We start from the raw sequence: 24,752 nt of genomic DNA, 5'->3' as shown, positions 1-24,752 counted from the left end.
AACCAAGTATAAAAAGTTACTACAACAGCATGAAAACAATAAAACATTCTCAATAGTATCAATGACAAGTAAAAAACACAACACAAATGTTCCAAGTTCAAATAACAATTTTATTAAATTAAGTGCAGACACAGCCAGCGTTGACATCCATAGCATCCGGACTTGACAATCATAAGCAAGAAATCTATCGTGTGTTGACCTAGGGGAGGATAAAGGAAAAAGTGACTAATCAATACAGGTAAAAACACATTTCCTAAAACTGGAGCACAAAATAATGGTGCAGCTCTGCATAGTAACCAGTCAGCTGTCATTGTCAAAGCTAAAGTAGAACTATAGCACCCCCCGGGTTAAAAAGCAGAAAATCTTGTGAATTTCCCACAGCGCATCAGTGTAAACCAGGTCTAAAACACTGGCACTTAAGAAAGTCCCCTCCCACTCTTCTCTAAGATCATTTACACATTGCTATGGAGACTTCCAATCACAGTACTTTTCTAGCTAATAAGGGCACTCTCAATGGACAGGGAGTTAGTGGGTGGGCATGTCAAGGCTTCCATAGCAAAGTCACAGTAATCACATATAGGGCAATAAATGTCAAAGCAGATACCCTGTGGTACCTGCTATTAGGACAGTGAGTCTTACAGCAGGGGATAGGTACACTTTAATTAGAAGCACAAGGCTGTATGCATTTAACCACTTAAGGACCGCCGTATTGCCATTATACGTCATCAGAATGGCACAGGCAGGCACAAGCACGTAGATGTACATGCCTGCCTTCCAGCGGGTGGGGGGTCCGATCGGACCCCCTCCCGCTGGATACGGCGGTCCGTTTCCCTCCGGGAGCGATCCGTGATGAGGGGATGGCCGTTGGTTTCTGGCCACCCCCTCTCGATCGCCCCTGGCCAATGACGAACTTCCTCCCACTGTGTATTGTTTACACAGGAAGGAGGAAGTGATGTCATTCTCCTCGGGGCGGTCTTTTTGACCGGACTACGAGGAGAAGACTAAAAGTAAGTGCACCAAAACACTACACTGACACATAGGTACACATGCCCCCCCCCTCCCCCCCCCCCCCCAGTCACAGTGTCACTGATTGCATTGATCATTTCTTTACTGATCAATGCATTCAGTGTCAGTTGTAAAAGTAAAAACTGTCAGGGCAGTTAGTGTTAGGTCCAGGGTAGCCCCCTATCACCCCCCAATAAAGATTTAACCCCCTTTTGCCAGTGTCACTAAGCGATAATTTTTCTGATTGCTGCATCAGTGTCGCTAGGTAGCTAGTTATTTTTTTAGGTTCACCGACAGGTTTTTATAGCGCTAGGTACTCCGATATACTACCCAATAATGGTTTTAACCCCCTGATTGCCCCTAGTTAACCCTTTCACCAGCGATCACAGTATAAGTGTCACTGGTGACGCTGGTTAGCCAGTTAGTTATTTAGGTTCCCCGTCAGGTTTTTATATAGCGCCAGGGACCCCCATATACTACCTAATAAAAATTTGAACCCCCTGATTGCCCTAGTTAACCCTTTCACCACTGATCGTATAAGTGTTATGGGTGACTCTGGTTAGTTAGTTTGCTTTTTATAGCATCAGGGCACCCACCATTTATTACCCAATAAAGGTTTAACCCCCTGATCACCCGGCGGGTGATATCAATTAGGTTTTAGGGTCAGGGTCTGCGTCGCCCCAGGCAGTGCTAGGTTAGTGCCAGTACCGCTAACACCTACGCGCAAAGCATACACCTCCCGTAGTGGTATAGAATCTGAACAGATCAATATCTGATCTGATCAGATCTATACTAGTGTCCCCAGCAGTTCAGGGTTCCAAAAAAAAAAACGCATTGTTAGCGGGATCAGCCCAGATACTTGCTAGCACCTGCGTTTTGCCCCTCTGCCCAGCCCACCCAAGTGCAGTACCGATCGATCACGGTCACTTACAAAACACTAAACACATAACTGCAGCGATCGCAGAGTCAGGCCTGATCCCTGCGATCGCTAAGTTTTTTTGGTAACATTTTATATTTAAATCCGGAAGGCAGTGCTTGGTTTTCGGGGTCCCGTACGTGGCTAGGCTCCCAAAAAGTCCCCCACATGTGGTATCCCTGTACTCGGGAGAAGCAGCAGAATTTATTTTGGGGTGTAATTTGACTTCTGCCCATAGCATGTGTGAGCAATATATCATTGAGTGACAACTTTGTGCAAAAAAAAAAAGTTTGTAATATTCCCGCAACTTTTGGCAAAATATAAAATATTCCATGGACTCAACATGCCTCTCAGTAAATAGCTTGGGGTGTCTACTTTCCAAAATGGGGTCATTTTGGGGGGTTTTGTGCCATTTTGCCATTTTATGGCCTTCGAAACTGTGATAGGTAGTGAGGAGTTAAATCAAAAATTTGCACCCTTAGAAATCCTGAAGGTGGTGATTGGATTTCGGGGTGCCGTGCGCGACTAGACTCCCAAAAAGTCCCACACATGTGGTATCCCCATACTCGGGAGAAGTAGCGGAATATATTTTGGGGTGCAATTCCACATATAACCATGGCATGTGTGAGCAATATATCATTTAGTGACAACTTTTTGTAAAATTTTTTTTTTTTTGTCATTATTCAATCCTTAGGACAAAAAAAAAAAAAAAAATATTCAATGGGCTCAACATACCCATCACCAATTTCCTTGGGGTGTCTACTTTCCAAAATGGGGTCATTTGGGGGGGGGTTTGTACTGCCCTGCCATTTTAGCACCTCAAGAAGTGAGATAGGCAGTCATAAATTAAAAGCTGTGTAAATTCCAGAAAATGTACTCTAGTTTGTAGACGCTATAACTTTTGCGCAAACCAAAAAATATACGCTTATTGACATTTTTTTTTACTAAAGACATGTGGCTGAATACATTTTGCCCTCAATGTATGACTAAAATTTAGTTTATTTGATTTTTCTTATAACAAAAAGAAAATATCTTTTTTTTTTCAAAATTTTCGCTCTTTCCATTTATATCGCAAAAAAATAATAATAAATAAATAAATAAAATAAATAAATAAATCGCAGAGGCAATCAAATACCATCAAAAGAAAGCTCTATTTGTGGGAAGAAAAGGACGCAATTTTTCGTTTGGGTGCAATATTGCATGACCGCGCAATTACCAGTTAAAGCAGCGCAGTGCGAAATTGGAAAAAGACCTCTGGTCCTTAAGGTGTTTATTGGTCCGGAGCTGAAGTGGTTAAATACAGAAGCAGACAATTTTAATAAATACTGACCACATCATCAATCTTCAAGATACTACGAACAGTTTCTGTAGCCAGAGTCAATGAACTGATGGACACCAACAGCGGTTGAACCACCAACTCCTCCAAAATGTTTGATATTCCTCCCTGTAATCAGAACACCAATTAAACAAGATATTCCTTCTTGCAGGGCAATATAGTAGCAACCAAACAAATAGAATTACCTTCCGCACATTGATTCCAGCTGTCTTCTCTCCCTGTGCATGTCTGTTTCTCAGCTCTGTCACAGTTGATATTGGGTTAAGACCTGCATTTTCTGCAAGTGTGAATGGAATAACCTCCAAAGCATCTGCAAAGGCTCGGATACAGTAAGACTCCATGCCACTGAGTGTTCGAGCATATTCATTTAGATGCAGGGATAATTCAATCTCGGGAGCACCTCCTCCTGCAATCAGAGCTCTATAAAGAAACAAAAAAGACACATTTATGATGCTTTCACATTCTTTCATATGGGCAAGCACCACTGTCTATTCTTACAGCAACCCAAATTTGAACTATTCATCCTATTATAAAAACTCACTAGTGAACAATTACTGAACAAAAACTCTACTCTAGCCTGTCCTCAGAGATCCAGTAATTTCCTCATTGAGTTGGTGACGCCAGGCTGTCAAACTCCAGCTTAGCTTCTCGTGCCAGTTGTGTCACTTCTCTCTGCATATATCTACCCTGGGGGGGGGGGAGGTTCGCGCGGGAGGGTGAACGATGGTGGTAGTCACATTACATCGTCCAAGTCTACAGGGGGCAGACTCTGGTAGGTACATTACACCACATCTCCAAGGGCAAGCACTGGTGGTTCAATGTTCTCTAAAGAAGCCTTGCAGGGAATACGCCAGCGGTATATAACAAGAGCAAAAAAGTATAGTATGATTTGCTATAAATTTCTCCTCTAGATTAAACAAAAAAAAAAATATATAATAATTTGTGCTAAAACTAAACAAATACCTTTTTTTAACTAAGCAGCGGATAACACAAAGTGCATCATGAATAGAACGTTCAGCTTCTTCAATAACCAGTTTGTTGGACCCACGAACAACAATTGTAACCGTTTTTCCAGGATTGGCACAACCAGTTATCTAAAAAAGGAAGAGAAACAGGGACAAAACTATAAGAATCAACAATGGACCTCAGCAAAAAAAAAAAAAAAAAACAAACACACCTCTTGTAGAGTCTTGTAGGCAGGCTTGGTATTCAACCACTTGTACGTAGAGCATACACAAAAACACCAAAAGCCTACTGACCCCCTTCAATGACCAAGGAGAGAAAAATAAAAAATAAGAGCTTACCTTTACTAGTTTTCCAGACCCATTAAGGCTAACTTCTTCAGCCATTTCAGCAGATGCCATCATGTCTGCAGTAAACTGGTCAATGTGTGCAATTGGCCTAGTTCCAACTGTCTGGAGAAATATAAAAAGGGAAAACAAATTGGGTGCCAAACATGAACAAATTAGTAATTTCTCACATACAAAAAATAAAAACCCCACACAAAAAAAAATACAAAAAAATAAAAAACCACAACGTAAAAAAATACCAAAATTTAAATATTAGCATAGAATTTAATACTTGCAATGCTGATCTTTGAACACAGGAAGTCCAACAGCAATACAAAAGACACAAAATAAGACTGCTCTCTGCAATGGCATGCATTTTCCTTTTTCTTAGTGCAAGGCAAATATGCTTCCATGTTTAGTGATGTAGTCTCACCTTGCATATGAATTCAATGTCTTCTCTCTCAATGTCCTTAACCACCATGATCTTCATTTTATTTAGGAAGTGTAAGGCGAGATCACTAAGGGCATCCCTATTGAAACCAAGCAGAAAAAAAATAAAAAATAAAAATCAAACAAACATTCATTTTAAGCCAAGCAAGTACATTTACCTGAAACAGAATTAGGCAGAGTGTAATATGTACCAAATATGAATGTATCAAGTATTTTGGTTTTGTACACATTTTATGGTCATAACTAAATATTTTTTTTAAAGTAGGTTTTAATTAGGAAAACAACGATTTTTGATTATTTTATTTTTTTAGCAACTAGCTGTAGCTCTTGGATCATTTTTACTTTCCACTTCTTGCCCATTTACAAAACTCTATGTAATTTACACATAGCTGAATGACTTCTAGCAGTCACTACAGTACTGTGTCCTTAGCTAACGCATTTCATACTAATAATTTGAAAGTCTATGTGCGTCCATCACAAAAGAACCTTCTTAAAAATGGAAGGTGTTCAAGATACATCTTACTTCTAGCAAACATTCCAAAATAAGGCATTTATTCCTCATGCTAGTGTAGAGGGTGGAGCTGGTTTGCAGCACAGATACAGCCCATAATAGCGCCAATGTTTGTTCTGGGGGGGGGGGGGGGGGGAAGCAAAGGAATCATCACCACTGCATGACTAAAATTTACCATCACAGGTAGATGGCAAAATAACGCGTTCCCAGACAAACATATCAAGGCACCGAAGTGATGTTTGTTATACCTTAAAATTGACTTCTGTATAAGAAGCACATTGCATCCAGCTTTCTTTATTTGTTTCACAAGATTGAGGATGTAGTTTCTCTCCTCGCGCAACACTCTGTCCATCTGTGCATAGTCTGACACCACGATTTGATTGTCCATCTGAAAAGAAATTTAGGGCTTACAATTGAAATACATGTTGAAAAACAGAGAAATTGGGTAAACATGTACACAAATCCTTTTTCTGTCCATATGTCACAAGGTAAAAAGGTAATCAATTTACCTTTCCATTTGGGCAATTATGTTTATGTTGTGAAACTGAATATTGTAAAATAGTTCACTGCATAAACTAAAGCTACTCCACCACATTTGCTCATGTGTAATACAAGACATTCTAAAAAAAAAAAAGCAAAGTTCTTATTTTACAAATCTCATGGCAGCTTAAATTCAGCCAAGCCTTGTGCATGCAACACAGTTTACAGCAGTGGCTCAAAACCAAAAAAGGCAGTTAGCTTTTATGAAGCTAAAGGGGTTCTTGTTGAAGGCTGATGCAACACGGGTGACTGTCCCTAGTGACGCATTGCCAGCGGCAGAGTCAAGTGGGAGAGTCTCACTTAATTTAGTGGAATCGCTCCCTCACGGGCCCTAAACACTGCCTGATCTCAGTGACTTGACTCAAATTTTTTTAACATCCTGCCAGCGCATCGCCTCAGTGTGAAAGCCCTCTGGCTGCAGGGGAGCCAGTTTTCAGGAGCTATTTTTAGCCCAAAAGCACGAGAAAAACGCCTCAGTGTGAAAGGGGTCTCACTCACGCCTGAACTTTTGATTTGTCTGCCACTAAGTAGGAGCTGTATGATAAACCCACTGTACGTAGAATAAAAGATTACAAGCAAACTTTATTATAATTTACCAATATCAATTGCCATATCTCACCGCCAGTTCTTTTTAAGGTGGTCCGCAAGAATGAATGCTTTTCTAAAGCCTAAAAATTTATCATTGAACACCCTATAGCATAAAAAAAAAAAACTCCCACACAAACAAAAGCAGGTGAAAGACACTTACATCTGTTTTCGGAGCAGACAGGCAAAACTGGATCAGGCCAATCTTTGCTTTCTCTACACGTGATACTCCGGTGTTTGAGATCTTCTGCGTTAGCACAAGTCCTTCAACCAGTTCACAGTCATCAATGGTTCCCCTAAGAAACAAAAATGTATTAATATACAGGACAAGTGGTGGGTTGTGAGTCTTTTAGTATTCTGGTAACAGCTGCAATTTGCTAAACAAAAAAAAAAAAACAAAACAAAAAAAAAAAAAAAAGAAGACTAAGCTGTTGATTTTCCACCTCCCTGTAAAACACCTTTTTTTCTTCCAGCGAGCTAGTACCTAGTTTTGACAGGTACCCACTTAAAATGGGCATCCACTATTTTTTTATTTATTTTTTTTTTTTAAGAGTCAGCAGCTACAATCACTTAGCTGCTGACTTTTAATAAGGACAATTGCCTGTACAGCGAGCCCACGATGTGCGCCCCCCCCCCCGTGTAACGAAGGGAAACAGGCAGTGGATCCTCGCGTCTTCACTGGCAGTTTCCTACTGCACATGCGCGAGTTGCACAGTGCTTTTTGAATGGCCCCATTGTTTTCTGGGACACACGTCCCAGAAGGAAACGGGGCCACTTGCCAAAGAGGAGGAAGCGCCAGATTAGGAAGACTGCCTAGCAACAGGGGCTTCTGGTAAGGGAAAACAAACACACACCTCTTCAAATTTTGTTTTACATTTTTTTTTTAAGAGTATTAATGCTATTTTTTTATTTTAGGGTGGCCCTCCGCTTTAAACTACCTCTTGTATCCCCTAGGCCAGGGGTAGGCAAACCCCGGCACTGGTGCCACAAGTGGCATGCAAAGCCTCTTTAGCCAACACTCGACTCCCTCCCCCATCAGCAGAGCAGCGCAGGGAAGTGTTAGTGAGACACTAATGCATTCCAATTTCAGAGTTCCCCATGCCGCACCTGCACTGAAGGGGAGGCACTGTGCCCCCACACATTATAAAAGATGAGAAACGTTGTTTGGTTCTCTACTTTTGCTGTAGCTGCAATCGTCAGCTTTTGTGATGGGGAAGAGATCGGGTGCAGTTCTGCTAGGAGGGGTCCCTGTTAACCAAGAGCTCATTGGCCACTGCTAAAGCCAATCACAGTCCTACTAGCCCCGCCCACCATCTGGAGGAAGATGATGCACTAGGTTGCCGCTACCAATCTCAGAAAGAAGGAATTTCACTGCAATTGAGAAAAACCACAATCAGGTGATAGTTTGTGGAATTACTGTTGAGCTTCTGGGAACTTCGTTGAAATTATTCCTGAACCTTTGCGTCACTTCGTGTAGCATTAAGCCACAGCCAGCATTAAACGCAATGGGGGGGGGACTCTTCTTTCTGGAGGTAGTCATTTTGTTGAAGCCCAGAGCCCCTGAACAGCAGTAAGTCTTCAGACCGTCAGCAGATTGGCCTCTACAAATTTGGCACAGCGCCTAAAAATAGAGAGCAACCGAGCCTGCGCAGGGCGAGAGTGCATTACTGGATTTTAAACAGTACAAGCACTTCTTTTTTTACATAGTTATACCTGTAAAAAGGGGCCAACCTGAAGTGATCTCTCTGGACTTAAAATTTTCTGACTGTTACACTTTGACAAATTAATGCAAATAACCATCTGCAACATGCGAGTCTAGTGGCCCACTGTTACAAAGAAAGATGGCAAAAAAGCTTGTAGCATTTCATTCAGGTAGTGTAAACCTGACTCTAGGGCACTCGATGTGAAAACTAAAATGAGTAACATAGAATATGCGAGAGCAATTTTATATGCATTCCAGGACACTATGCATCTTCCTAGTAACAGGAAAGACCTGCTATGTCATCCATAGAACAAAAATAAACACCATAGCAATCGGTTAAGAATATTTTCTCTTACACTGATGCAAATGACAACTGGCAAAAAATACATACAAATCCAGCCCATATTCTTCAGATCACACTGCTAAGGTCTTCCTTTGGCCATTGATTTTCACCTGACTGTTCAAAATTGGTAGCATGAGCCAACAGCCATCTAATGTATGCTGGGCACCTTTCAATCAATGTCCATTTCAAAAGCATTCAGGATTAAATCAAATCATTCTTATTAAGCACTATCCATTTATTTTTTACCCTAGTTTCTTGACAATTTTAATGTCCCGAAGATCAACGCCACTTGCAGTCAACGGATCGATCACCTTCATTACAGCGTCCACACTCATGGGCGCAAGCAAGCTGGAATACTGAGACACCACCTAAAACAAAACAATACATTTTATATAAAAAAAAAAAAAAAGCTAGCACACGGTGACAAATGCAAGCACAGCTAAGAAGAATAAAATTGGCATGGGGGGGAGGGATTCCGGGCTGCTGGGGAATGATGGGCTAGAGCCGGATATGGGGTCACCTGCTTGCGGCTCCGACTCGCCGGATGCCGCCCCCCCCCCACGTTGAGCATTGATACAGAGACGGGTATTTGACTGTACAGGAACATTAATACCTACCTACTAAGGTTACGCGAGCGCCATACGAACCCAATGCAACACGACTTACACCCCTGCCTTATCTACCCCCTCAGGAGCCAGAATTCACGATTCAGCCAAAATGGTGTAATCTTTCCATGTATTCTATGAAGCTCTCTATAATCTGCATTCCCACCCTTCGGCAGAACAGCCCCAGAATAGCTTGGAGGCCATAGAGACATACCTTGCAGCGGCGAACCTGCCCTCTCTCAATGAAGGGGAGGTGGAAATCGCTCGCTCAGCCTATAACCGCAGAAGAAAGCCCTGGCTGGAACACCAAAAAGGGAAGGCGTTCAGACGGCTTCACAACTTCCTATTATAAAACTTTCTAAACGCAACTAGCAAGCCACTTTGTTACTGCCTTTAACGCAATACTAGACAATCACGCCATACCTCCAGACATGCTGCAAGCTAGCATCTCAGTTATCCCTAAGCCTAAGATCCGCTTCTTTGTGCAAGTTATAGACCCAGACTTGAAATTATTTACGAAAATCTTTGCTGAACGAATAGGCACTGTCCTCCAATGCATAGTCCCCTTAGATAAGGTCGGCTTTACCCGCAACAGAGAGGCACAGGACACCATCATTAGGACGATAGATGTAGTGGCAAGAGCCTTCATATACAGTTCATCCTGTTGACCCCAGATGCCGAAAAGGCATTTGACAGGGTGAATTGGACTTTCCTCCTGGCCACCCTGTGACGCCTACTACCATCCTATCCTAGATATCAGCCATATACTCTTCCCCTACCGCTTCAGTTAGGGTAAACGGAGTGGCTTCCAACCCCTTTAACATCAATAACGGTACAAGACAGGGATGCCCACTTTCCCCGCTTCTCTTCATAATTTCCCTAGAACCCCCATTACAACACATTAGGCTTAACCCAGATATCAAAGGGCTTGAAACAAAATACATATCATAAAATTGCTGCTTATGTGGACGACCTACTATTTTACATTTTAAACCCACGTACTTCTCTCCCAGTCCTATTTGCAGCAATACACCAACATGGGAGCTCTATCAGATTTTAAAATGAACTTGCAGAAGTCAGAAGCTCTGAACATCTCTCACTCCTGGTGCACAAGCCTCCCTCAGTAGCAACTTTACCTTCCGGTGGGCCCCTCAGGCTATCCAATATTTTGGCACCAAGATGCCCTGGATTTTCACCTCGTCTACCAACTTAATTTCAAGCCACTCCTGAGTATTTTTGCCTCAGACCTGGACAGTTGAAAGAGCCTGGCAGTTTCATCGTTTGGTAGCTGCAATGTCCTAAAAATTATTATGCCAAGACTGCTTTACCTCTTACAAGTACTGCCAGTTTGGATACCTCGGGACTTTTCGAACGCTACACGCAATCTTTATTAGATATGTATGGCAGGGCGAGCACTCACGGCTCAAGAGATCTCTCCTACAATGACCAAAATCCAAAGGAGGAGTCGGTCTCCCCGACCCAGACTTGTATTACACAGCAGTCCACATGAACAGAGTAGTGGACTGGTGCAGGCACTCACAGCACAAGTTATGGGTCAGTCTAGAGCAGGAAGCAGTACCGTTCCCCCTTGGGGGGGGTTTGACCTGGAGTGGAACCCGCTCTTCCAGACTCCTTTTCCCACCTATTGATTGAGCCCACCCTACAGGAACTTCATAGATACTTTAAGATAGCTGAAATGCCCAGCTTTCCCTCCCAGTTGACACCTATAATTGGACACCTGGACTTTCCGCTGGGCATATCAGATAGATCCTTTTTGGCTCAACCCAGATCAGAGCCTCCCTCTTTTTAGGACCGTCTGAATGGAGTGACCTCTCAAGCATATACCCTAGCTTCAATTCCTCCATTCTGGAAAAATGGAGGACTCGGCAAATCTCACACTTCCTCAGATCTCTTCCAGAGATCAGAGGCTTCCGCAGACAACTTACATCCTTTGAAGAATTATGCCTGGGAGAAGAACAAGAACAATAAATATAAATATACACACACACACACACACATATATACATATCACAGGACCCCTTCTTTGCTAGCAACCATATTCCCGGGACATAGCCCTCTGTGCTGGAGATGTCGCACACAGACTGGTAAATTTTCTCATCGGAGTGCAAGTGTGGTTCCTTACGGTGGATGATTTAATCAAGCTGTAAAAGTTCTTCTGTGGCAATACTACCATCCTTGGCTGTGGTTAAAGCCCATTATGCAGTGTGGCCCCTTATAAAGGGACCACTTAGTTCCGTTAAGCGGCAGTGTGTCTATACGTGGTGGAGGTGGTTCACAGGCATCCTTGGGTGTGGAAATTTGATTGTTGCACTGGTGTTAAAGACTCACAGGATATATATTCATTTTGAACTATTTATATGTGAATATCATATATGGCTATTTTTCACTGTATTTATTATTGATTAGGTATTTATATGTAATAATTAGTTTTAGTATTATTTAGTTATTGTTGTTTACACTTAATTATTTTAATCACCATTGATTTTTTTTTATTCACTCATTTAACAATTTTTGAGCACTTTATTTACTTCTTGCACTTTATAAATTTCTGAGTGCTGCCATTGATACTTTTCTATATATTTAGCATTTTAACATCACAGTTTACACCACATTGAATTGTTGAGTGCTGTCATTGTTTAGCGCAGCTCCTTTTGGCTTTATATTTTTGTGTGTGTTGTATAAGATAGCGCAGTTTTTTTTCTTTATAATATTCTGTTCTTATACCCATTATTGCAGCTATCTTCATTTTAATGTACATCTAATCTGGTTAGACTTATATGAAAGATTATTAACAGACACAGTTGATTGTCATGTATTGTTTCTTACTTGTATATCCCACATTCCTTAACCGCTTAAGCACTCGCGACCCGATCCTGAGCTCGGTGACCGTGGGACCCGATCACCGCCGTTGTCGTGCGAAGAATGAGGAGAGGCAAGTGTAAACAAACCTCTCCTCGTGCTTCCTACTGAGGCTGTCACTGATCGTCTGTTCCCTGTTATAGGGAAAGACGATCAGTGACAGACGCCAAGCCATGCCCCCCAACAGTTAAACACACACACTTAACCCCTACACTGCCCCCTAGTGGTCAACCCCTTCACTGCCAGTGACATTTGTGCAGTAATCAGTGCATTTTTAATCGCACCATTTGCCAATGGTCCCAAAAACGTATAAAAATTGGCCGACGTGTGCCATAATGTCACAGTCACAATATTAATACTTTTTTTTTTTTATATAAAAAGGCCATAAAATTAACCTCTATTTTGTAGACGCTATAACTTTTGCGCAAACCAAACGGTTATTGCGATTTTTTTTTTACCAAAAATATGTAGTAGAATACGTATCCGCCTAAACTGAGGAAAATTTTTTTTTTTTTTTTTTTTTTTAATATTTTTGGGGGATATTTATTATAGCAAAAAGTAAAAAAAAATTGCATTTTTTTCAAAATTGTCGCTCGAGAGAGAACATTACAAAATACACTAACAATTTTACTGTGAAGCAGCAAGCTTACATTCAGCAAGTTTCCTTAAATCCCACCTTACCCAGCAGCATGAGTGCTTCATTACCCTTGCACTCAGTTTACTGCCAGGAGATTCAGGAAATAGCCTGAACTTCTGGGTACGGAGGAGCATGCTACAGTGCATGGCCAACCAATCACTTTCATACCGGAGTCCATAACACTATACAAGTGTAAGCTATAACTCCAGTGACTATTTCACTCCTTTTGTCCAGGCAGCTGAATACAGCAGCAGGAGGAGTTGAAAAGAAATGTATTCAGTGTTCAAAAGTAGAACGGTTGATATTTCCAGGGGGTGGAAACCTTGCACAAATTACAAGTCTCTGAATTTGCCATATAAAATATATAACTGTTGGTTAATTGTAATATACAGCATCTAAGCTAAGTGTGCATACCATGCGGGACCCAGAACCAGAAAAGGACAGCAGAAGTCCAGCCCCCTTCCCCTGCACTCCCCCAAGTGGAGACGTCAGAGTCCAGCCTCAGTCCCCAGGCTCTGCTTCTATCGGAAATTATATGCCACGTCTTCCGGCCACCGGAAATAAACTCCGTTATTTCAATCAGTACTCAAGCACTTGAGAATCCATCAAGAAAGCAATCTTTAGTAAAATATTAAATATAACATACCTTTGAGTTGAGGGATGTTGTGGCACTGTTTAATAGAGTTTCACGATCACTTAACTCTACTGGCTGAGCCATGCTGCTCAAGATTTCAACTCCTTTCTCTACAGCCAACTGGAATGACTCAGAAATAGTAGTGGGGTGAATTCCTATGCAGGAAAAAAAACAGTACATTTAAACATCTTCCAAAGGAATAACTTCATAGTATAGAACAAACATGCTTACTTACTGTTAAAAAGACGAGCAATACATTTTATGAGAAAATAATAAACATAAAAACCAAAAAAAAGGGCATAATTGTTAGAATGCATTCACATTACCCCTCAAAAAGGCAGCCTTGCAGATTTATAGAAGTTTAAAGGGCCAGTTCACATCAGATTCAGTTTGGTGCGCTTTTTTTCTGCACTAAATGAATGCACGGTGTTTTCACCATGTATTCCAGTGGCTCTAGTTCACACCAATGCAGAAACTGTCTGCACTGGTGTGAACGAGAGCCCTTGGAATACATTGGAAAAACACTGCATTCATTTTTAGTGCAGAGGAAAAAAAACAAACAAAAAACACAAGTAACTGCATCTGGTGTAAACAAGCACTAAAACCATTAAGGTAAACTTTAACCACCCAAGCCAATTCTGACACTTCTACAAGTTAAATAAATAAATCATAATTTCTTTTGATTGAAAAAAAAAAAAATCACTCAGAACCCCCAAACATTATATTACGTTTTATTTTTTTTAGCAGAGACCCTAGAGAATAAAAATGGCGGTCGTTGCAACTTTTTTTTGCTTGTTCCAGCGATTGAGGATAGAACCAGCTCATAGTAAAAGCTGGCACCGAAGACATAGCACCGGGAATTCTCTACCTCCGTACATTACACACTGGGGTACTGACAACTCCCAGCGTGCCAAGAAATGGAGGACTAAACTTTATCTTGCACGATATTTGCCCAGCAATAAAAAAAAAAAAAAAAAAAAAGTGTCATAAAAGTTAGCCCAATTTTTTTGCATAATGTGAAAGATGTTACGGCACGTAAATAGATATCCAACATGTCATACTTTAAAATTGCGCACGCTTCCGTACTTAAAAATCCCCATAGGTGATGCTTTAAGAAATTTTACAGGTTACCTGTAAAATTACAGAGGTGGTCTAGCACTAAAATTATTGCTCTCACCCAATGTTCATGGTGTGGTTTGAATGCCGTTTACATATGTGGGCATGACCTACGTATGCATTCACTTTTGCGAGCGAACACGCACGGACGGGGGCACTTTCAAATTTTTTTTTTTTGGTTAATGTTAATTTCACTTTTAGATTTTGATGCAAAAAAAACAAACAAACATAAAATGAAAAAATATTCACTAGGTGGAGATCAACTGGGAGAAATCAATAATGGATAAGGATCTAGGAGTGCTAATAGATGGACAGATAGAGCAACAGCATGCAGTGTCAAGCTGCAGCTACCAAAGCAGGCCGAATATTAGCATGCATAAAAATGGGATATACTCCAGGGACAAAACTATAATTCCGCCACTTTATAAAGCTCTGGTCGGGCCTCATCTGGAGTTATCCGTTCAGTTCTGGTCACCAGTTCTCCAAAGGGATATGCTGGAGCGAGTCCAAAGAAAGGCAACAAAACCAATAAGGGGACTGGAGGACCTCAAAATAGGAGGAACGGCTGCAAATACTAAAATTATTCTCGCTGGAGAAAAGACGCTTAAGAGGAGACATGATAGCGATCTACAAATATCTCGATGTGGATCACAGCATTGGAGGGGAAAAAAGAAAAAGAAAAAGAAAAAGAAAAAGGGGGGGGGGGGGGGATGTCTAACTCTTCCACAATTGGTGGTGGCTGCAGGGAGTATGGATATCTTTAAAAGACTCTTAGATGTACATCTTGAAAAAGGACACAACATACAGGGATATAGGAAATTATAGACACTGATACACATGCACCTACACAGGTTGAACTGGATGGACTATTGTCTTTTTTCAGCCTTACTGACCATGTAACTATACATCACAGAACACACAGATCCTCCCCTACAAAACTGGGACACAGCTAAGTTGGAGAGGGGTTATGCACTTTCCCTGGCCAGTGTCCATTCACTTGAACATGACAGCATAACTTATGTAGTAATGACTACTAATGTGTCTGTCCTGTGATGTACTCCAACAAAAAGATTGTTCAGGTTAAGCAAAAATCCAAATTTTGGCTATAGACATTCTAAATTAACATGCACTGAAATACTATTTACAAATACCTTTTTGTAGCAACTTAGCACAAGCATCCAGGAGAGACCCAGCAATGACAACAACAGATGTTGTGCCATCTCCAGCTTCGATATCTTGAGCTTTGGACAACTCAACTAACTGTATTAAAAAAAATAAAAAATGATTGCTTTGACAAATGGACATACCACCTTGCACAACAACCAAAATACACACACTGAAATAGAGTACGTCATTAATTCAACTGCATTCTTTGTTTCTGATCTGGGAGGCTGAATGTGTTGGAAAGGGAGTTAAAGGGATAGCCTGCATTTTGCAAAAATAAAAAAAAATGTGCTTTTATTTTTTAATCACAGCTTCAGGTACAGGGCTGACTAAGTCATTGCACTTGTGCTCCACCAATATCTATGGTCTCCCCCTCTGCCGTGGTGGCAGAAGGCCCTTATGCCATTTCCTATTACTACATATCTTTGTGAATGGATGACAGATTGAGCCACACAAAAGCACAGTGCCACCCAAAAGTGGAACTCCAATATCCGATCCCCCCACCCACCATACACAGTGTAGCTGCTGACTTAATTTTTGGAAGGGGGAACTCTGTAGGGCTGCAACTAATGATTATTTTCATAATCGATTAGTTGGCCGATTATTGTCTCGATTAATCGGTTAATAACCTTAAAAAAATAAAAAAAAAATAAAAAAAAAATAAAAAAAGTGGGTCAAATTGATGTTCATTTTCAACCACAGTGATGGGAAAATTTAGAAATAATAGAAAACTTCTTAGTCAAAGGAATTTTCAGACAGTGTATGTGGTTTTCGTTCAGATATTACGTTCATTTTAAAAACAAGTTTCATTCAGCGAATGTACAAAGATTTTTCGTCTGAATATTCTCAGCTGAAAATTGATCTGTGTGACCAGCACAAGGCTCAGTACACACCTATGCAGTTTGCTTTTGATCTGTTTCTGCAGTGCTTTTTGCTGTGTGTTTTGATTTTTGCACACATGATTTTACTGCAATTTGCATTTTTGCATTTTTTTGGGTAGATTAAAAAACAAATTGCTGCAAAAATGCATTACATGCTTTCCTGCAGCTTCTCCATTGAAGTATATTGAACCAATAAAGCACTATTTTGCATTAAAAGTCCCTGACCCTTTCAGATGTGAACTTGTCCCATAGGAAATCATGTAAATGAACTGTAGTGCATTTCTGCAAAAAGCACCAAAAAACACATAGATGTGAACCAGGTCTAAGACGTTTAGTAACATGATAGAAAAAGGAGATAATCACTACTGAAAGGGGTTCATTTTTTTACTGTAGAACAATGAAAGTAATATTTACAGCAGCGATTATTTGCTATTTTTGTATTATAAAGGGATCATTTTAGTTTTTTTTAACCCATTATGTTACTGGCCGATTAATCGATTATAAAAATAGTAATCGATTAATTTCATAATCGATTAGTTGTTTCAGCCCTAGAACTCTGCTTTAAAAATAAAAAAAAATTGACAGGCAGCTGCAGAACCTCTGAATTCTGTAAAGTAGGATGCTTTGAGTGTGAACTGTAACACACTAAATATGGGTGAAGACATTCTGCTTAGCTGTGCTGTCCTGCTGTTATGGGTGAATGCATGGAGAGCCGATGACCATAACGCTGTAACAGGCATTTGCAGACCTTCAGAATTGTGGATCTGAAGTTTCACACGAATGCTGAATCTGATGTAGTATTGTTATCTGACAACCTAGCAGGGGGTGGATGAGCTGCAGCTGCATATTCTTATGAAGGTTTTTACCTTTATACAAATTAAATACCAGGCATTTTTACCCCCTTTCTGCCAAGTCAATTTCAGCGCTGTGAATAATTGCATGGTCATGCAACACTGTACCCAAACTAAATTTTTATAATTTTGTTCACACAAAGAGAAAGTTCTTTTGTTGGTATTTAACCAGTTCCCGACCAGCGCACGCCGATGTACGTCGGCAGAATGGCACGGGCAGGCATATTGGCGTACAGGTACGTCCAATCTTTAATGCCGCCCTGCCATCGCTCGCGTGCTGGTCGGGACCGCTGCGAGTCTGGTCGCGGGTCCCGCGGACTCGATCGCCACAGGCATACCCGCGATCGTCTCACAGGGCAGCTGAATGCCTAGCAACTAGTGACGCTGATCTCTGCACCATGTGATTGGAGCAGAGATCAGTGTTTACTAAATGAAAGCCCAGCTTCCAACAGTTAGTAACACACCCCTAGGAACACATAACCCCTACACTGCCACCCACTGGTTAACCCCTTCACTGCCTGTGTCATTTACACAGGAATCACTGCATTTATATAGCAGTGATTGCTGTATAAATGACAATGGTCCCAAAAACGTCCGCCATAATGTCGCAGTCACAATAAAAATTGCTGCCTTTACTAGTAAAAAAAAAAAAAAAAAAAAAAAAAATATCCCCTATTTTGTAAACGCTATAACTTTTGCGCAAACCAAGCGCTTATTGCGTTTTTTTTTTACCAAAAATATGTAGAATACGTATCGGCTTAAACTGAGGGAAAAAATGTTTTTATATTTTTGGGGGATATTTATTATTATAACAATAAGTAAAAAATAAGGCTTTTTTTCAAAATGGTCGCTCTATTTTTGTTTATAGCGCAAAAAATAAAAACCACAGAGGTGATCAAATACCATCAAAAGAAATCTCTATTTATGAAAAAAAAAAAAAAAAAAAAAAAGAAACCACCACGACTTAAATTTTGTTTGGGAGCCACGTCGCATGACCGCGCAATTGTCAGTTAAAGCGACGCAGTGCCGAATCACAAAAAGTGGCCTGGTCTTTGGCCAGCCAAATGGTCCGGGGCCTAAGTGTTTTTTTTTTTTTTTTTTTTATTTCCAACTTAGCAAAACAGGACTGGACATATACATATATACATATATATACATATACATATAAAAAAAATAAAAAAAAATAAAAAATAAAACACACACACACACACACACACACGTTTTTCTTCGTTTCTGCTATAAACTTTTGAAAATAACTGCTCTTCATAAATTTAGGCCAAAATGTATTCCGTTACATTCCTTTGGTGAAAATAACCCAAATCAGCATATAATATTTAGTCTGTAGGAAAGTTAGAGTCCACAAACTATGAGAGATGGGCCTCTTTCACACGGGGCGGATCAGACTGATCCGCCCCGTGATGATCCGCTCGCTCAGCGGGGATCGCTCCGTTGTCCCCGCTGAGCTGGCTGCGGACAGGGCGGTCTCCGCACACTGTGCGGGGACCGCCCTGTCAGCTCTCCGCTCTCCTCTATGGGGATCGGATGAGCACGGACCGTGTGTCTGTGTTCATCCGATCCGCTCTGCGGACGGATAGAAAAATAGGATTTTCATCCGTCTGCAGAATCGGACTGTTGCGGAGGAAATCGGGTGTCTGCGGATGTTCATCCGCAGACACCTGCTATCCCATAGGGATGAATGTATGCCCGTATTTCATCCGCAAACGGATGGATGAAATACGGACATATCATCCGCATGTGTGAAAGGGGCCTTAGAGAATTTATTTTTTTAATAGAATATAGAGATATATTTTATCAGCCCTGATAAACTGACGGCCTGTCGTTTAACGAGATCGTAAAATACCAGGACAGTGCAAGTACCCCCCAAATGACCCCTTCTTGGAAAGCAGTCACTCCAACATATTTAGTAAGAGGCATGGCAGTTTTTTTTAAGTTATAATTTTCTCTTAATCTTCCAAAATATTATGACATTTAAAACTGATTGGCCACAGCGGTCACATGGTACCAGCAGCAAGCCGGTACACTGATCAGTCAGTCATCGGCTGTGTCCGGTGTAGACAGCTGGTGACAGATCTTTCTCCTGTGTGCCCCGCAGGCAGCGCTTTCTGGTGCAGCTCTGCATAGAAACCAATCAGCTTCCAGGATTATTTGTCGAAGATTAATTGAAAAACCTGAAGCTAGAAGATAATTGGCTACCATGCACAGCTACACCAAATTTTGCACTCAATGTTTGTTAGTCAGTCAGCCCCCCCCATTTTTTTTTTTTTTTTTTTTTATAAAACACACACACACACACACACACACACACAAACTCACCATTTTTGCTGCCGGGTGCAAAACTTGCATTTGTTTCAAAATTGTTGCGCCATCATTTGTAATTGTTACATCGCCTTTACCATCCTGGATCTTAAACAAGCAGAGTACATTAAACTGAGGAATAGGCAGATATTATGATATCTTGTTTTATAGTCTATATAGCTTACCATTTTATCCATGCCCTTTGGTCCAAGACTGGTCCTGACAGCATCAGCAACAGCTTCACAAAAAAAAAAAAAAAAAAAAAAAAAAAGAGACCGGTTTACTCTCAAGTGTGACAAATTCAGTTAGCCTCCAATAATCTTCCATTCAGCTGGCAAACATTCCACTACTGTTTTTCTCACATGTAAGGGCCGGTTCACACAGGGGGCGACACGACCTGACAAGTCGCCCCTGTTCTGTACAATGGAACCGTTCTAAGAGGAGCGACTCGAGTCGCTCCGACTCAGAAAAAAGGTTCCTGTACTACTTTTGGGCGACCTCGGGGCGACTTGCATCGACTTCTATACAGAAGTCATTTGCAAGTCACCGCTGAGGTCGCGGCGAGGCAAGTCGTGTCGCCTCGCATCGCCCCCTGTGTGAACCGAGCCTAAGTTTCACAAAATTAATAAACTAGGTATACTTTGGTAGGCTGAATGGTCCATCTGATTTTTAGGAGTACAACAGCAGAGAATTCTGCCTTCTCGCATCCCAACATTCCCACAGCAGCAAAGAGTCTCATCCTGGAAACAGGGATTTCTATTTTTTCCCCATGATGCAGACCAAAAACAAAACTAATTTTTACTGCAGTTTCCATTGTGAAGTGAAAAGGACCAAGACATGCCTTGTATCCTCTGCATTAAAGCTACTTACCTGCCTGTCCACCAAGCTGCTTTTTTAGTGCTGCTTCCCCAAACTTCTTGTCAGGGAGAGCACACACTGGCTACATCACATGGGACAGTGCAGTCGCCCAAGGGTAGCACCACAGGACCCTTCAAGACAATGGTGCCACCCTGAAACTGGGCACATGGTGGTGATCTATGGGTGTGCTCAATAAAAGACATACAAGAATTTAAAGAGGACAAAGCAACAGACAGGTAGCAAGTAATGTCAGCTGCTAATACTCCATATAAAATTAGCCTTTAGTAGCACTTTAATCGCGTAATGCATCTGTGTGGAGGTAGGGAGAGGGAGCTTATTGCATCCACACTGTTCATAGTGCCAGAGGTTTCTGTGCTGAGAGCACCCTGTCACAGACAGCTCCCAGTCTTTACATGATCAAGAGTCCGCAGGATGGGTACCTGACCATGTGACTGCGATCTACAGTGTTCACACGCTCGCAAAATCCAACCCACCTATCAGCATTAAGACCACGTTATAGGGCTGCCAGAAAGGATAGGGTGGTGTTCAAGTCGGTGAAAAGATTAAAGTGAAACTAAAGGGAGCTATATTTACCTTTCCTTCAGTTCACGTCCCTTGCCAGCATCTTCTCCTGGATGCCAGTCTTCATTGGCTAGTGCGGGATGACGTCTCTCACTGTGCATGCAGCCATCATCCAGACACCTCGGGACAGTGCCAACGATGAGGCACGTGCGATTCATTACGAATCAACATTCGGATGAAATTTGCATGATTCAAAGATTCGGTTGGATTCCCAATCACAATAGTAACATTTCAACGAATCAAAACGAAAATAAAATTAATTTTAGGACACAATGTGATAGTTTGAGACTTGTTAACCACTTGCCGACCGGCTCACGCCGATATACATCGGCAAAGGGGCATGTTCCCGCGAATCACTGTATGGTTACGTCTTCCCCTTTAAGACCCATAGCAGGTGCGTGCCCGCTGTACGACGGGGGACCCAATGCGTGTGGCTGGCAGCCGGCCACCCACGATCGTGGGCATGATAGCCAGAACGAGGACGTGTGTGTATAAAAACACACAAATTCCTGTTCTGACAGGGGAGGAGATCTAGATGGTCTGTGCTTACTTAGTAGGCACAAACTATCTGGGACGTCAAAATTTGTTTGGGTACAACATTGCACGATTCTAGAGAGCGTAGCGTGAATATGCTAATGAGATTCTTTTTGTATTGGGGCCAAGAGATCATTTGTTTAAACAATATATGTGCGGCCCAACAAAGTCAGTTGGGAATGGGGAAAATAATTCAACTTATTACAAGAAGTATGTTTTTTTTTTAATGCAGATGAATACTTACCTAGGTGGACGCAGCATCAGTCCCCCGGCTTGGGATTTTTCAGCGTTTTGCGTTTTCCCCATGGCCTGGTGGTCAAAGTAGTTTAAGTGTGCATAAACCCTAAATATGAATTAATCCATGCTATCCTTTACAGCCAAAGGAAGCTGCTTCACTTTGATCTGCAACTGCCATGGTGCTACACATGTGATCAGTTGTGACACCAGTCATTTGCTAGTTTGATTGGGAACAAGCAAATGTGACAGTTAGCAATTTCAGGAATGCATGTTTTTTTTAAACCAATAAATTAATGGGTTTAGTTTTTCTTTACGATTTACTGCCGTTCAGGGGCTCTGGGCTTCAGCAAAATGGCAGCCTCCAACTAGAAGCAGAAGCAATGCTGGAGGCAATTTACAGCACACACTAATGTTGGTGGCATAATTATTAATATGGCATGTGTGTCCCTTGCTAAAGAACATTATACTTAGTTGTTATTGGTAAAGTTAGAGCCGGTTCACACAGCGGGCGATGCGAGGCGACACGACTCGCCTCGCTCTCGCAAGTCGCCCCCGTTCTGTACAATGGAACTGTTCTGAGAGGAGCGACTCGAGTCGCTCCGACTGAGAAAAAAGGTTCCTGTACTACTTTTGGGCGACCTCGGGGCGACTTGCATTGACTTCTATACAGAAGTCATTTGCAAGTCGCCGCTGAGGCCGCGGCAGGTCGCGGCGAGGCAAGTCGGAGTCGCCTCGCCTGCTGTGTGAACCGGCCCTTATGCTTTAACAAAACAAAAACAAACAATTTTCTGTTGTGCATATCCCTACAGACGATGTCAGCTCTGCCAGCCACAGCTCTGGCACCTCCTGCCATCCCCGCCGGGCTAGAGACTGACATAGGCATGCGCCTTCTCCCCCTCCCTCGTTTCTGTGTGCAGAGCGACGCTCACACACAGGCATCCGGGGACACGGCACCATAGAAGGAGTTAAATGATCACTGTATACAGACATCGTTGCTGGTAGTCATCTTGCTGACACTTGTAGTGCTACAGGGATAAAGGATAAGGCCATCCATTTCTGGGGACACTGTATACAGACATTGTCTGGGCCAGTTGTGTTTGGCCCTGCTATCCAGGAGTTTAAGTGCACCAACGAGAGTGGCTAACTGAAGACACCAAAGCTTATCTTTTCTTCAAAAGGACTGAAGCTACTAGTGCCATATGTACCCGCACACACATTCAGGGCTCTGTATATGCACTGGGTGTGTTTAACTGCTTCAGATCCACGCTATAACCAAATGTTGGCTACAGCGCGGATCTGCTTTGCTGGGAGTACGTCAATTGATGTCCTCCCCTTTGCAGGCTCACCACGCCCCCTGAAGGGCACGCGCTGTGATCACCCGAGTCAATGAGACCCGGCCCCTTACCACGTGATCAGCTGTCAGCCAATAACAGCTGATCATGTGATATAAACAGAAGATCAGTAATCTTTTTTTTCTCACACCGACAGAATGAGAAAAAAAAAAAAAAAAGCTGATCAATGGCTTCTGTTTGAAGGGACATCGCTCCCGAAGAGGAAGTGCCTCATATGTGCCCACCAGTACCGCCTTGCAGTGCCATAGAGATAGATAGATATTTTCTCTCTCTATCTCATTCTGCCACAGAAATATTGCAGTAAAAGACAATTTCTGTGTTTTGTCATAATGGGTGTTCTTCTCATTGGTCATTGCACTTACATTATTGCCAAAGGGGGCTGAGTCTGTTACTGGGGTTGAGAGGCAGAGTAACAGACTGAACAAAAGCAGCTCCTTCAGGGGTATGGCTACACATGTGTAGCTCAGTTTACATTGCTGGAGAAGACAGTTAGCATGCAGGTGGATATCTTATTGCAGAACAGACATAGCAATAACAAGCCTGTCTGCTCACTGTGTCAGGGGAGCAGGAAGTGGAGTGTTCCTTTAACTGATGTGATTAGGGTGTCACCATTGGTGTGTATGGAAGGGGGGGGGGAGGAGCCTGCACACACATGTATCCATGGCATTGTCAGGCTGGGGCGGCCACTTCTCCGTCATCTCCAAATTGGGGCAAAAATACAAAGCGGGTGATGCAGCCCGAACAGAAGAAGCGCCCCCCACACTGTGTAATGAGGGGGTGATTATAAGGAATGACAAGGACATGCTCTCCTCCTGAGCACACGCCCCTCTGATCGGATTTATAGTCCTCTTCATCAGTCTGATCTCTCATCTCACACACACTATACAATCTCCTATAGATCTGTCACTACTACGTAGTGCAGGGCCTGTCTGATTGGACGCAGACTGTATGGTGGGTTCTCCTTTCACACAGCTTTGCCCATTGCATGGTGTATATCCACCATGACACTAAAGGGCGCTCTGCCCCCCGCACCCCCACAGTCACATGTCCGCTCCATGCGGCTCACCTTTGCCGGCGGAGATGTTGCTGTAGCGGATCTGGGCCGGCTTATCCCGGTCCTGGTAGGCTCCCCTCTTCTTGCTACCGCCGTTTCCTCCCCTGGGCGCTGCCGCCATGACTCTCGGTGCGGCGTTATCCGGCATGATAGACAGAGCTCTCCACACACACAAATATCACAGGGTCCTCGGCTGTACGGAGGATGACGATGGATGAAACTCGCCCCTGCACTGAGCCTGAAGCTTCCAGAACAAAACGCCAGTTAGGGGAGGGGCTTCCAGGACGTATGGGACCCTACCGTACGTGGTGACGTTCTGCCGCCTTCCAGCGCGCCCAAGCCTTGTTTTACCCACCCAAAATATGGCGGCGAAT

General features: G+C 42.4%; 1 protein-coding gene and 1 non-coding gene across 3 annotated transcripts; both read right to left on the bottom strand.

Moving 5' to 3' along the window:
* Positions 1-89: 89 nt before the first annotated feature.
* Positions 90-24,674, bottom strand: CCT4 (chaperonin containing TCP1 subunit 4). 2 transcript variants are annotated; one of them, XM_077485991.1, is made up of 14 exons: positions 24,391-24,672; positions 19,947-19,999; positions 19,780-19,869; positions 15,701-15,809; positions 13,446-13,588; positions 8,924-9,045; positions 6,796-6,928; positions 5,756-5,895; positions 4,980-5,076; positions 4,562-4,672; positions 4,221-4,351; positions 3,443-3,677; positions 3,252-3,365; positions 90-199 (listed from the first exon to the last, which is right to left on the bottom strand). In XM_077485991.1, exons 1-14 carry the CDS (start codon positions 24,524-24,526, stop codon positions 185-187), a joined length of 1,629 nt encoding a protein of 542 aa, XP_077342117.1. In that variant the 5' UTR covers positions 24,527-24,672; the 3' UTR covers positions 90-184. The 2 variants fall into 2 exon arrangements, with proteins under 2 accessions (XP_077342117.1, XP_077342116.1); XM_077485990.1 differs by having other exon boundaries at positions 3,252-3,677; positions 24,391-24,674.
* LOC143990707 (small nucleolar RNA SNORA57) lies at positions 14,224-14,357 on the bottom strand. The gene has a single exon (XR_013277424.1). It is a non-coding gene; the product is annotated as a small nucleolar RNA SNORA57 (small nucleolar RNA).
* Positions 24,675-24,752: the final 78 nt, after the last annotated feature.

This window comes from Lithobates pipiens, unplaced genomic scaffold (assembly GCF_037356315.1).
Source record: "Lithobates pipiens isolate NorthernLeopardFrog02 unplaced genomic scaffold, aLitPip1_a1.2 Scaffold_18, whole genome shotgun sequence".
Classification (NCBI taxonomy): domain Eukaryota; kingdom Metazoa; phylum Chordata; class Amphibia; order Anura; family Ranidae; genus Lithobates; species Lithobates pipiens.
Note: the sequence above shows the minus strand (reverse complement) of the source record. Positions and strands in the feature narration are given on the sequence as shown.

Bases quoted from the DNA above. Each gene is read 5' to 3' on its own strand.
- CCT4 (XM_077485990.1), bottom strand. From the start codon at position 24,526: ATGCCGGATAACGCCGCACCGAGAGTCATGGCGGCAGCGCCCAGGGGA. The intron at 6,929-8,923 runs GTAAAAAATAAA...TTTGTTTCTTAG, and splicing joins AAAATTGTCAAGAAACTAGG to GGGAACCATTGATGACTGTG. The intron at 4,673-4,979 runs GTGAGACTACAT...ATATTTCTCCAG, and splicing joins ACATTGAATTCATATGCAAG to ACAGTTGGAACTAGGCCAAT.